The sequence below is a fragment of the Ambystoma mexicanum genome, chromosome 1p (assembly GCF_040938575.1).
Source record: "Ambystoma mexicanum isolate Mex_15411 chromosome 1p, UKY_AmexF1_1, whole genome shotgun sequence".
NCBI classification, from domain to species: Eukaryota; Metazoa; Chordata; class Amphibia; order Caudata; family Ambystomatidae; genus Ambystoma; species Ambystoma mexicanum.
This window is the reverse complement of record NC_090921.1, coordinates 1185945191-1185957967: the sequence shown is the minus strand read 5'-3', so window position 1 is coordinate 1185957967 and position 12777 is coordinate 1185945191. Positions and strand designations below refer to the sequence as shown.

Sequence of the window (12777 nt, the reverse complement as noted above, 5' to 3'; positions counted from 1 at the left end):
ACTTGATTCACCATCCTTTGGAATGTAGCTGGTGCATTCTTTAATCCAAAAGGCATAACCTTAAACTGGTAGAGGCCTGCTGGGGTTGAGAATGCAGTTTTCTCCTTGGCATGGTCTGTCAGGGCTATTTGCCAATAGCATGAAGTCAGATCAAATGTACTGAGGCACTTGGCTGCACCAAGTTTATCCCCCAGTTCATCTGTCCTTGGCTAAGGATGGGCATCAGTCTTAGTTACTGCATTTAGAGCTCTATAGTCCACACAGAATATCAACTCCTTGGATCCTGCCTCTGGATCAACTGGACTAGACCATGGACTTGTAGAGGGCTCTATAACCCCGAGATCAAGCATCTTGTTGACCTCTCCTATGATGTGGGATCTCACACGTTCTGACATTCTGTAACCTCTGCTTTTCACAGGTAAACAGTCGCCAGTGAGAATATAATTCTGGCCCCAAGCGGTCAAGCCTGGAGAAATTGAAAACAGGGAGGAAAACGGATTTAACAGAACCTTGCACTCTCCTCCTGATGTTCAGATGTCAGATTAGAAGAGTGATTGACTCCTTCTATGTTCTCATCCAAAGGTTGGCCTCTGAGTAGGTCAGGTAGAGGTTCACTCTCCTCCTCCTCTTAAGCTGAAGCTAGAAGCAAAGCTCCCACTTCTGGTCTCGAGACATATGCCTTCAAACAGTTGGTGTGAAAGACTCTGGAAGCCTCCTTAGGTCTGCCTAAATCCACCAAATAGCTCACCTCTCCAAATTTTGCCAACAACCATGAAGGGTCCTATGCATGTCCTGCAAGGCCCTCTGCCTTGTTGGCACCATAACTAGTACAAGCTGGTCTTGAGTAAACTCAACCATGCTGGCCTTCTGGTCATGCCAATGTTTGACCAGAGGTGGACCTGCTTTTAAGTTATCACTAGCTTCTGCCATCATGTGTGACATTCTCCTCCGGAGACCTATCACATAGTCAGTTACTCTGACTGGCTTGGGGGAAGGCGCACTTTCCAACCCCCCCTTAATCATGGCCAATGGGCCTCTGACTGGATGGCCATAGATACGTTCCAAGGGACTGTAACCAAATCCCTGCTGAGGGACTTCTCTATAAGCAAAGAGAAGGCATGGCAGTAGAAGGTCCCACTTTCTTTTAGGGGGCTCCTCTAAAGCACCTATCATGATCTTCATAGTACGATTAAACCTCTCTACCAGTCCATTTGTCTGTGAATGGTAGGCTGTAGAGAACTTGTAAGTGACACCACAGTTTTTCACATGGATTGCATGTAGTGGGACATAAAGTTGGATCCCCTGTCGGATATCACTTACTTAGGAAACCCTACTCTGGTAAAAGTACCAAGTAGAGCCTTAGGCACAGCCTGAGCCATAACAGTCCACATATGTATTGCTTCAAGATACCTAATAGTATGGTCTACTACAACCAGGAAAAACCTGTTTCCTGAAAATGTGGGACGGTCAAGGGGACCAACAATGTTGCTGCCCACCCTCTCAAAAGGAACACCCACCACTGGGAGAGGCACCAGGAGTGCCACATTCTTGGCTCCACTCTTGCCAGAGGTTTTGCAAGTGTGACAGCTACTAGAGAATTTGTCAACTTCTGAACCCATTTTAGGCCAGTAGAAGTATAGGGAGAGTCTTTTTGAAACTCACATGACCAGCCAAAGGTATTTTATGGGCCAACTGTAGGAACTGGAGTCTGTTTTCTAGGGGCACTACAAGTCTTTTGCAGTCCCCAGGAATAGACTCAGTCGGTTCACTGTAGAAGAGGCCATCTTCCCAGTGCAACCTATGCTTCCCAGGCTCTTGCCAATCAAGCTGAGAAGCTGCCTGTAGGTGAAGACCTTCAAGAGTAGGACACTCTGTTTGCCCTGTTGGGTCCACCTTCTGCCAGTAAAGACTGCAGCTCAGGATGGCCAACAGGATCCAGATCTCCAACTAAATGTATGTCTTCTTCCAGATCTGACTCTTCAGAAACTGGATCAACCACAAAGGGTTGTACCTCACACTCAGCCTCAGCAGGTGAAGGAATCACAGGTGTGACTTTTGACAATCTTGGGGATGTCCTTGTGGGTAGCACAAGGGTGCTATCTGCCTTCTTCTTGGGGGTCTTGGGTTTCCCCTTTGCCTCTTTCTTTCCTGAAATAGCAGTGAGCAACTTCTGTGGGGTGGGGGTGATAGTTTCCTCTATCTCTTCCTCTGGAGAGTCTCTCAAGGACCTCTCCCTTGCAGTCCTAGTGAACTCCTGTTTTCTTTTACTCGGAGGCCTGGGAGTACTAGACACAACTCCAGAGTTTTCAGGACATTAACCAACACGACTCTCACAGGCACTTCACTCTGCACACTAACAGGTATTTCGATAGTCATGTCATTACACTGGATGAGAGCTGGTAACTGAGGAAGCATTTGCACAGGGCCTCCAGCTAACTTGGTTAGGTGTTTGGGTGCCTTAGCAACATCATCCACCTTGAAAAATGTTTCATCAACCTCTTATGCTGGTTCCAGTGTCTCTGATGGCAGGGGTCTCCTGGCCATTCACAAGAACACTATCTTTATAATACTCTTTAGTATTATACTGGGATGGAATTATAGACATCTAAATGCTGTTGTTCCCACAAACCCATGGACACTAAAGAAACACTGGTTGAGACTCTCATAGGTTCATCGGCCAGTAGGTGAAAGTTTCCACTTGCCATAGGTACTTCTTCCTCTGAGGAGAAGGCTAAGGAGACAGTGTGGACACCTGAAGGTTTACCCTTACATCTGGGATCCCTTTCACATGGTCAGTTGACCCACAAACATAACATTTCCCAAATGTTTTGATGAATGGGGGTTTGTTCTGACCTCCATCTGGTTTGGGTCCAGATGGTATACTAGCCTGATTTGGTTTCCCTTGTGGTTTACCCTTATGTTTCTGTTTGGGGTCCTCTTTTGGATTGGAGGTATTGGAATTAAATGTGTTATCTTTCTTTGCTGCTTTCCCTCATCCTTCTTCTGAGTTGCCCCAGAATCCTTGTGAGTAGCCCTATTGGCAACCTACAAGTCAGCAGCCTTAGCTAACTTCTTTGGATCTATCTCCTTAGAATTAGCCAAGTGCTGTCTGAGCTCAGGGGAGCAGGCATCATAAATTGACTCCAACATAACAAGATTTCCCATACCTTCATAAGTGTTTACTGTGTACCCTTAAACCAACCATCTAAGTTTTTCAAACATTCACATACCCAGGTAGCATGAAACTTTTTGAGGGTCCCAAACCTCTTAAGGTACTGGGAAGGGGTCTTGCCAAATTTAGCAATTCAAGATAGCTTCACGCACTCATAATCCATCCTATCCACCTCCCCCAACTCCATCACAACATCAGATGCAACAGTGGGAAGCCTAGAGAAGGGCCAAGGAAGCAACTGCTTCCCTGTAATGTCTTGAATCCTGTCATGATGCCTACCCCCGGAGACCCAGACCAGGTCCAGCAACCCCGGAAGCAGGCATCAAGTTATTTTGGGCAAGCCCAAAAACCCCTGCTAGGGGCTGTTTGGGTGTGGTCCTGGTGCCTATGGCGCCAGGCTCATATGGAGAGTCAGTCCTGGCACCATAGGCATCAGGCTCATAGAGTAGAACTTACCTGATGCAGACCATGCTGCAAGCTTACCTGATGCAGACCGTGCTGCAAGAGCTCCAAGCCAAATGAGGCTTGGAAGGGACTATTTTACCTAGGGACTATTTTTTTACTCGGGCGGGGCTGGGGAGGAATACTTACCTGGGACTACATTGGGGCTATTTAAACCACGCCCAAAGAGCACCACACGCTTCGTGTTATTCTGCATCCAGCAGCATAACGCTCACCTTGCCTGCAAGTCTGCATCCAGTCTTCTGCCACGCCCGCCTCGAGTTTGGAGCTCCTAGAAAAAGGGAGAAAGTAGGGGAAAAGGTTAGAACAAGAGCAATACCTTTGATCCTTTTATTTTATTTTATGCGCGTCGCCTCGCCTGCTGCAGCGCCGCGCTGAACTCACCGGCCTTCGCAGCATCTTCACATTCCACCGCATCCTCCTGCATGTTCCCGCCGCATTCCGGCCCCTAAGGAGTAGACAAGAACAGCAAGGTGAGCCAAGGGAATACACAGAGGAATATTAGTAACCCCCCCCATAGACTTACCTGATTTTACCACCGGGGTTACTATTCATCTACACGGGTCAGCGCAGCTTCCACTGCATCTTCGCCGAACCCAGCCCCTGAGGGGAAACAAAAGGACAGCAAGGTGAAACAAAGGGACTATCAAGGGGAACCCTCCTCACCACATTAGACTTACCTGATTTTACCGCCAAAGGTATTATTCCCCGAGACTTCATACTTTCTCTCAGTGCCTGAATAAGGGAGAAAGCAACAGACACTATTTATCGAACTGTGTTGGAAATACAAATCCTTACCAGAATATCACCGGTTGCCACGGGGAACTCTTCACTAGGGTCAAGCTGCAATCTGCAAGGAATCGGACAAGAGTGAAAGTCAGGCATTTGAACTCTTACGAACTACATACTTTTTGGAGTCAATATTGTTCTGGAACTCACCAATTCCTTCGAGGCAGTGAAGCAATTGGTTATCAATGCGCCCCTGCGCTCAATGCAGGATGGAGAGCTCATCTTTTCAAACCATCAGGTGAGACTATAAGAGGGGACATCAAAGGTGATCCGTGGGGAGAACAGCGGGGCATAGGGGGATTTACACTAAATTCCACGGGTGGTTAATTCCCTTTCTCCATTTGCAGAAGAATATTCCTACGGGCCAAGCAAACGAAGCTAGGTGGGCCAGTCCAGTCCGTCATCTCGGCCCTACGCATCACATTGGTGGAGACCGCAGCTGTCCAGTTCAGATCGACGCCTCTGTGGGAGCCAGGTGAGCGTAACAATCCCATGGTTATATTCAAACATTGCCAACCAATCCAAAATATCAAGTTTAGCCTCATACATACCAACAATTTCTTTAGGCATACCGGGTCTCTTAGGACTTGAAGACCTAGGAGACTCTGGGAGAGAAGCATTTTCTTTTTTTTTTAAACTTTGGTTTTATTAGCATTTTCTTATTGTTACAAACAGGGTCAATGCAGATTTGAAATGAATACAATCAACTGGCCCACTGAACCCTTACCCCTCTCTCCCTTCCCCACCTCCCCAACACCAACCCTCCCCCCAATCCCCGCGTTCAAACCAAAACTTTGATCTTGGGAGACAATAAATGTTCTCTTCGTATCCTGTAATTAGGAGATGATGTGGTTGGTGACCATTTTTGCCGGCTGAATTGTGGCCGCCATCCTCCGGGCCGTGGGCACTCGGTTCGTTTGCAGGACATCTCTGCTCCCGCCCCCCCTCTCTCGGTCCAGGGCTTCATCCTGGTGTTAGTGGACCTCCCATCCCCAGGTCTGCTGCACCCCATACCAATTCGCTAGGAATGAACCCGAGTCATTATTCACCATTGCAGTCAGTTTGTCCATCAAAAACATGTTCTTTACTTTTTTCAACCAGTCATCCTTGGAGGGGGTCTCCGGCTCTTCCACTTCTGTGCCAGGGCTACCCTTCCCGCCCTCAACATTGTTTTCGTCATCCTTGGGTATCTATATATTTCCGTTTCTTTCCGGGGGAGGCCCAGCAGCATCGTCAGAGGGTTTAGAGGGAGAGGTTTGTCTGATACCTCTGCAATCCAGGCCCGCACCTTTCCCCAGAAGTCTTGGACTTTTGGGCACTGCCACCACATATGTTTCCTGGTGCCCACCTGGCTGCATCCCCTCGGACATCTCGGTGACACCCCTGGGAACATTTTTGACAATTTCACTGGGTTCTTGTGCCACCCCTGCAGAATCTTAAAGTTATGTTCCATGTCTGAGTTAAATAAGTTCCCATGGAAAGCAATTTTGAAAATCCTGGACCAAGCATCCTCTGGAATAACCTCCCCTGCCAGGTCATTCCAGAACGAGAGAAAACTCCTTCTCCCCGGAAGGTTGATGGTGTTCAAAATTTTGAACATGCTGGATACTGCCCCCTTTCTTGAGGTCGCTGTGTCCAGGAACTTCTCGAAGGGGGTCAACTGCCTCCTCAGGTTTTGACCCCATGATTGGTCGCAAAGTATGCCCTTGAGGCGGAGATATTCAAAGATGAAAAGAGACCCTTGTCCAAGATCACTCCTCAATTCCTCGTATGCTAGAAACTCGCCCTCTCTGAACATATGCCCCGCCCATTCCATTCCCATGTCTGACCAGGTCTGGGAGTTCCGGAACCCCCTGCTACCCAGATTGAGGGAATGGCCCCAGAGAGAGGACATTGGGGACGGTCATGAAGTAAGATAAGCAGTTTGTGGGCCCTCTTTTCAAATTTCCCAAAGAACTCCCAGGGTCGGATGGGTCCTCAGGTTTCCCGGGATTGACTTGCGCGGGGCCCACAGGAGGTCCCGAACCTTTAGGGGGTGGGTATCCATGTCCTCCAAGTATGACCAGTATGTCCCCATCCCTTCTTTCATATGTTACAAGAGGACTCACAGCTGTGCGGCACAGAAATAAAGGAGAAAATATGGTAACCCAAACCCTCCCTCCTCCCTCGGCAGAGATAGGATCGTCCTGCCAGTTCTCAGGGTTTTCCCTTGCCATATGAAATCTCGTACTGCGTTCTGTAGATCCCTAAAGGTCTGTTCGGGGACGCTTGTTGGGAGCGCCGTAAAGAGGTACAGAAGCCTTGGTAGGACATTCATCTTTACCGCCATTATCCAGCCATACCAAGACAGAATCATTTTGCCCCATCTCCTCAGGTCTGATGTGATCCCTGCTATTATGGGGTCATAATTGGTGGTAGCGAGTTTCGACAGGTCCCTAGTGAGCAGGGTGCCCAGGTATCCTATGGCGACCTTCCCCACTGCAATCCCTTTGAACCTATCCAGGGGGTCTAGCTCAGGGTCACGTACTTTCATTGGGAGCAGTACCGATTTTGTTGTGTTAATTTTCAGCCCCGAAAAGCGCCCAATCGTGGCCACCAAGGATAAGAAGGGTGGGAGCGAGGAGCCGGGATCCACCATAGAAGCTAAGATGTCGTCCACAAACAGGGATAGCTTGAATTCTACCTCACCTCTACTAATCCCCCCGGATGTGCTCTGACCATGATGGATAGTGGTTCCATCGTAAGGATGTATATCAAGGGGGAGAGTGGGCAGCCCTGCCTGGTCCCTCGTGAGAGGGGGAAGGACTCAGACAACTTCCCGTTCACTTGGACCCTTGCTTTGGGAGCTCTATAAAATGCGGATACCCAGCTCCTAATGTGTGACCCGAAGCCCATTTTTTGGAGGAGGAGTTCCATATATCTCCATTTGACCCTGTCGAAGGCTTTCTCCGAGTCTAAGGAGAGGACACATGCATCCAGCTCCGATTCCTGGGCATAATGAAACAGGTCTATCGTTTTGCGAATGTTGTCCGACCCCTGCCTTCCTCTTATGAAACCCACCTGATCCCCATGGATCAGGTTCGGCATGATCCCTTCCATCTGCCTCCCCACCACCTTGGCCAAGATCTTCACATCTATGTTTAACAATGATATTGAGCGGTAGGAAGACCATTCTGCGGGGTCCTTACCCTCCTTGGGCATCACTGCTATTATGGCCCCCATCATTGATTCGGGGAGGATGCCCCCCTCCAACACGGAATTGAAAACCCTTGCCAGGTGAGGGGCTAGGGTGGAGTGGAACCTTTTGTAGAAATACACTGTAAAGCCGTCCTCCCCGGGGGAAGTTCCCACCTTCATCCCATTAATCACCCTATCTATCTCCTCCTCGGTGACCGGGCCCTCCAACCGCTGCGACATCTCTCTCGTTAAGGCCGGGACTTGGATAGAGCTCAGGAAGTCCTCTATCTGGGCATCGCCCCCGTCATATTCCGACGCGTACAATTTTTCATAGTATTGGCGGAAGGCCTCTCCTATGTGGGGAGCATCATAACCCAGTGACCCCTGGCCGTTTTTCACTGCCTTCACCATTTTACTTCTCTGTACTTCCCTCAGGTTCCAGGCTAGGATCCTGTCTGCTTTGTCCCCTTTGTCATAATATTTTTGATTGACCAGCTGGAGGCTCCTCTCTGTTTTGTGTAGGAGGAGGTCCTTCAGTTGGAGCCTTTAATCCTCCAGGGCAGCCACCCGGTCGCGCTCAAGGGGCTACTCCAGAGGGCCCCCGGCTGGAGCCGGGCTATTTTTTCTCTCAAGGTCTTCTCCTAGGTTTCCCTCTCCCTTTTTTTTTTGGGCTCCTATTTTGATGAGAACTCCTCTTAGGGTTGCCTTGAAGGCGTCCCACAATGTGTGTGTGCCAACCTCCCCGTTGTCATTTAGCTCAAAGAATTCCGTTATGGCATCCAGCACTTCCTGAGCATGGACTTCATCTTTTAATAGGGCATCGTTACATTTCCAGCATCCTCTGCGGTCTTTGCGCCATCCCCCGGCTATAGCGACAGAGACCATGTCATGGTCCGACCAGGGGACCGGGTCGACCCTATAGCCAGAGATGAATGGGTGGAGGGTCTCGTCCACTAGAATGTAATCAATTCTGGAGTACAAGGTGTGGATGGCAGAATAGTATGTAAATGAGGGAACATCCAACCTAGGGGTCGAGATTGTATCCACCAAGCCCAGCTCAGAGTTAACCCTCTGGAAGTTTTGTGCCATGGCTTCATATGCGGGCCTAGTGCTTTGTGGACCTACACGCTTTCTATCTGTGGATGGGTCCAGGACCATGTTGAAGTCACCCTCCACCACCACCGTGCCATGCACGAAAAGTTTGAGCCTGTCCCTCACTTCTTCCCAGAATTGAGCTTGACCCTCGTTCGGGCCGTACACTACTGCAAGAGTTAGGGGGGTGCCCTGTAGAGATCCCCTTACCAACAAATAGCGGCCCTCGGGGTCCTTCAGTGTGTCCTCCTTTTCGAAGCCTACGTCCCTTGCTAATAAAATGGCCACTCCCCTTTTCTTAGTCCTGTGAGATGCGCAGATCACCTCTCCAATTCCTCCCCCATTCATTTTGGGTTCCTTCTCCCGTGCCCAATGTGTCTCTTGCAGGAAGAGCAGGTCCAGTTTTGCCCTTCTGAATTCTCTACAAACCAGAGATCTCTTAGTGGGGGTGTTCAGACCCCGCACATTCAGGGTTCCCACTCCCAAGGCCGGCAGACTATCAGCCATAATCTAAATGTCCCTCCCTCTTGGTCAACCTCATCACATTGTTGCTCTCTTCTCGCTCCCTTTGTCTCGCATCTTGATTTCTTTGGTTCCCCTTTCTTCCCTCCCGGGAGGGCCCTAAAACTAGCCCCCAACTGCCCCCCAATCCCTATCCCTCAAAAAACAACCCCAGCGACCTGTGACAGCCCGCCCCCTTCCCGGCGTCCAGCTAGTTAGTTCCGCCTTTGCTGGCATTTGGCCGGACCACCAGCCTGCCCTCTTCGGCCAGGCGATCAGTACAATGCTCGTCTCTTTGAGCCCCCCACACTGCTTCGTCCCATTTGTTGCCCCCATTATACTTGCTGTTCAAGGGGACTCTGCATTCGTTGAAACTTCAAGAACTTCCATTCCCGATCCGCTGCAGTTTGGGGGACCCCTGCCGTCAGCCCTCCTAGTCAATATGCTCTCCTTCCTTTGCGGGTGGCGGAGTGTTCAATCATTTGTATTTCCTAGAACTGTTTTTCCTTCTCCTGGCGCCTGACTGGCCAGAAACCCCCTTACTGATTGCCTCTGGGCCAACTGGGACCCTCCGGGGGGTAGGTTCCGCCACATAGTCCTGGATGGCTCCCCTTATGTCCTCTTCTCTGACCAGCATTGTCCGTTGGTCCATGTATTCGAAGGCCAGGGAGAAGGGATACCCCCACCTGTAGCGCACCCCCCTCTCCCTGAGTAGCTGCGTTAGGGGGCAGCACATTCTGCGCTTGGCCAAGGCGTAGGTGGAGAGGTCCTGGAAAATGGTGATCTGGGCGTTGTTGTAGGTGATCGCCCCCTCCTTCCTTGCTTCCTCCAGGCCCTTGGTCTTTTCTGTGTAGTAGTGGTACCGGGCCAGGACCGACTGGGGGTTCCCCGCCTTGCCTCCCGCCCTGTGCACCCGGTCGAACGTGAGTTCAGTGGTCATCTCTTCTGCAAACAGGAGGGTAATAATGTCTCTCACCACTCGGATTAAGTCTCTCTCTGTTTCTCCCTCCGCTTCAGGGATCCCGAAAAAACTAAGGTTATTCCTCCTTTCCCTGTTTTCGTAGTTATCCATCTGCCTGGCCCTTTCCTCGTCCCTCTTCTCCAGGGCCCCAGCCTCATATCGATTCGAACCTCCTGGGATGCTGATGACGACTGGTTGGTTTCCACTTGTAGAAGCCTGTCCTCGACCTTGCCCACCCTTTGGTCCATCTTTTCAAATTTCTGAGCGATGTCTGATCGCATTTCTCTGATTTCCTGTAGGAGAGAGGCAAAGCCCCTTTCCATCGCTGTCGTGGACTGCGTTGAGGCCTCTGGGTGGGCCATGTCCCCAGTGCTGTTAGGGCCGCTGATAGTGCTCTCTGTCTCCTTGTAGCGGAATGCCTGCAAGGCCTATTGCCAGCTCATACGGTCTTCCGGTGTGCTCACTGAGGGCTTGGGGGGTCTCCTCGAGGACCCACCTGTGGTAACCGGGCTGGGGTGTCTTGGGGGAGGACGAGGGGGGTAGGCACCCCTCAGTGGGGGGGGCAGCTCCCAGGCGGGCACACACCCCACCAGCACCGGGTGGGGCCATATAACTGGGTCTCTCCTCGATGATGGCGTTGTTTTTCAGGGCGGGGGGACTGCTGGCGTCGTTCTACTGCCTCCGTCTGATGCCTCCTTCCCCCTCCTGGGAGATGTCAGGCGGGCACACGCCCTGGGGATGGGCCCAGTGGCCACCACCTGCTTGAGTCCAGAGTGGGTGAAAACTGTCCCTCTGCTTGGTCTCGATGCGGATGCAGGCCACAGGGATCTCGGGACCCCTCGGGGGAGGGGGAGTCGCGTTCCTGCCTCATGCTCTGGGGCGAGAGCACTGCAGGGGCCCACGGTGGGTCTATGTGGCTTGGGATGGGCCCGTTCCGGCGGGGGGGTGCGGCCATGAGGGGGCAGCGGGCGCGACCCCACCCGGTCTGTGGCGTGGTGTGTTGCGGGGGGCCGATGCTTCCAAGCGTGCCCCGACACCACCCTCCCGATGACACGACTCCCAGGCCCCGGATGCCTGTCCCCTCCATCTGCCGGGCCTACCCCACCGGGGACACGCTCCGGCCCGGAGGGGAAAGGAGAGGACGGCGAGAGCCCCAATCCCGCTCCGGGGCCGCTGTCCCGAGATCGTAAGCTCCCCCTGCGGCGGTGGGGGCGGATGGATGATTGGTACCGGGCTAGCCGGTAAGGCTCCCCCGCTTCTGCGGGCGGCTCCTCCTTCCATGGGCCAAGGCCGATGCTCTCTTTGCTGCTCCTCCGTCACAGCCCGTTCTCTGGCTCTCCGGGGACCTCGAGCTTTGCTCATTCGGGCGGGGGCGTCACAGTGGGGGTCACCGGCACAATCCAGCTGAGTGAATCCGCCTGGGAGGTCCGGGGGGGCTCAATCCCCTTGAATGGCCCAGCTTCAGCAGGAGCACGGCGTTCAGGCAGCCATTACCTGTGCGTCCCCTGGTGGCCTCAGAGAAGTATTTTCAATAGACAACTTTTTCATTTCTAAGGCATGATTCAACTCCATTTCTCTGAGTTTCAGTTCTTGATGATTTTGTTCAGTTTGAGCATTAATATGTTTAAATTCCAATTCAAGCCTCATCTTTTCTAGAGCAATGAATTAAGGACTATGTGTAGGACCTGATGGGGTCCCAGTGGACAAAGGTTGAGGTTGCTGAGGAGGTAGAGGAGCAGTAAGGCCTCCATTGCGGGACACATCTGCCTCCTCTAACTCATCAATAATAACAGACACATTGTCATCCTCATCATTTTCCGCATTTGCTGTAGAGGCAGGTATTTCAGACCGACTCCCCAGACTTTATTTCTCTAAGAACCTTTCAATTAATTCTGACTTTATTGCCTTTCACAGAGAGATTCCTTTCTCTACACAGATTTTTCAGATAATCCACAGTCTAACTAAGGAGGGTCTCCTGACTGTAGCTTTCCATATTAGACATGATTAAAATTACTTTTTAGTGATGTTTAGCCTTGTGGTTAGTTGATCCAAGGTAATAGCAGCACTCTAAGTGTAATTACTGTACTTTATCCTCACCACTGAATACTAGTGTTAATCAGAATCATATATCAGGAACACCACACACAATTAAGACTACAAGTGCAAGTACAAATACAAATTCAACTTTGGTACAAGCCTGTACCACACAGTAAAGTGGCAGCGATGGCTGAGCAGCCAGACTTATCTCAAGAGTAAAGTGAGCAGTATCAGAAGTTACACAAAGGACATCAATTACTATGGTTCAAATCAACACTGACTCAAGGTTTCTGAGTAAAGGAATATACATTTATTTACCTATCAGTTGTAAAACAATTCACTAAGTAAAGCAGCAGAAAAATCACACTCTTAATATACTACACAACACCTGATGACATTCTGGACAAGTTAAGCTCAAAATGAAGTGTGAGCAAAATGGCACTCCAGCAATTTAGAAGGGAGAGAAAAACAAGGTTATACAAAATTAAGCAGCACCAATAAGTAAGTAGGCAGAGCAATCTAGAAAAGGCTTGCTACAATGAGGATTCAAATCAATAGGCCTGGGCCAATGTTAATGGTCCACAGT

At 50.6% G+C, this 12777-nt stretch overlaps 1 protein-coding gene across 1 annotated transcript in view; it reads right to left on the bottom strand.

Annotated features, from left to right (window-relative positions):
- Positions 1-8011, bottom strand: part of LOC138533319 (IgGFc-binding protein-like) — a 198558-nt gene extending 190547 nt beyond the window's left edge. Inside the window, exon 1 of the mRNA XM_069641139.1 lies at positions 7612-8011. Within this exon, the coding sequence (XP_069497240.1) occupies positions 7612-8011 (400 nt within the window). The remainder of the gene's footprint in view (positions 1-7611) is intronic.
- Between the last annotated feature and the right edge of the window lie 4766 nt (positions 8012-12777).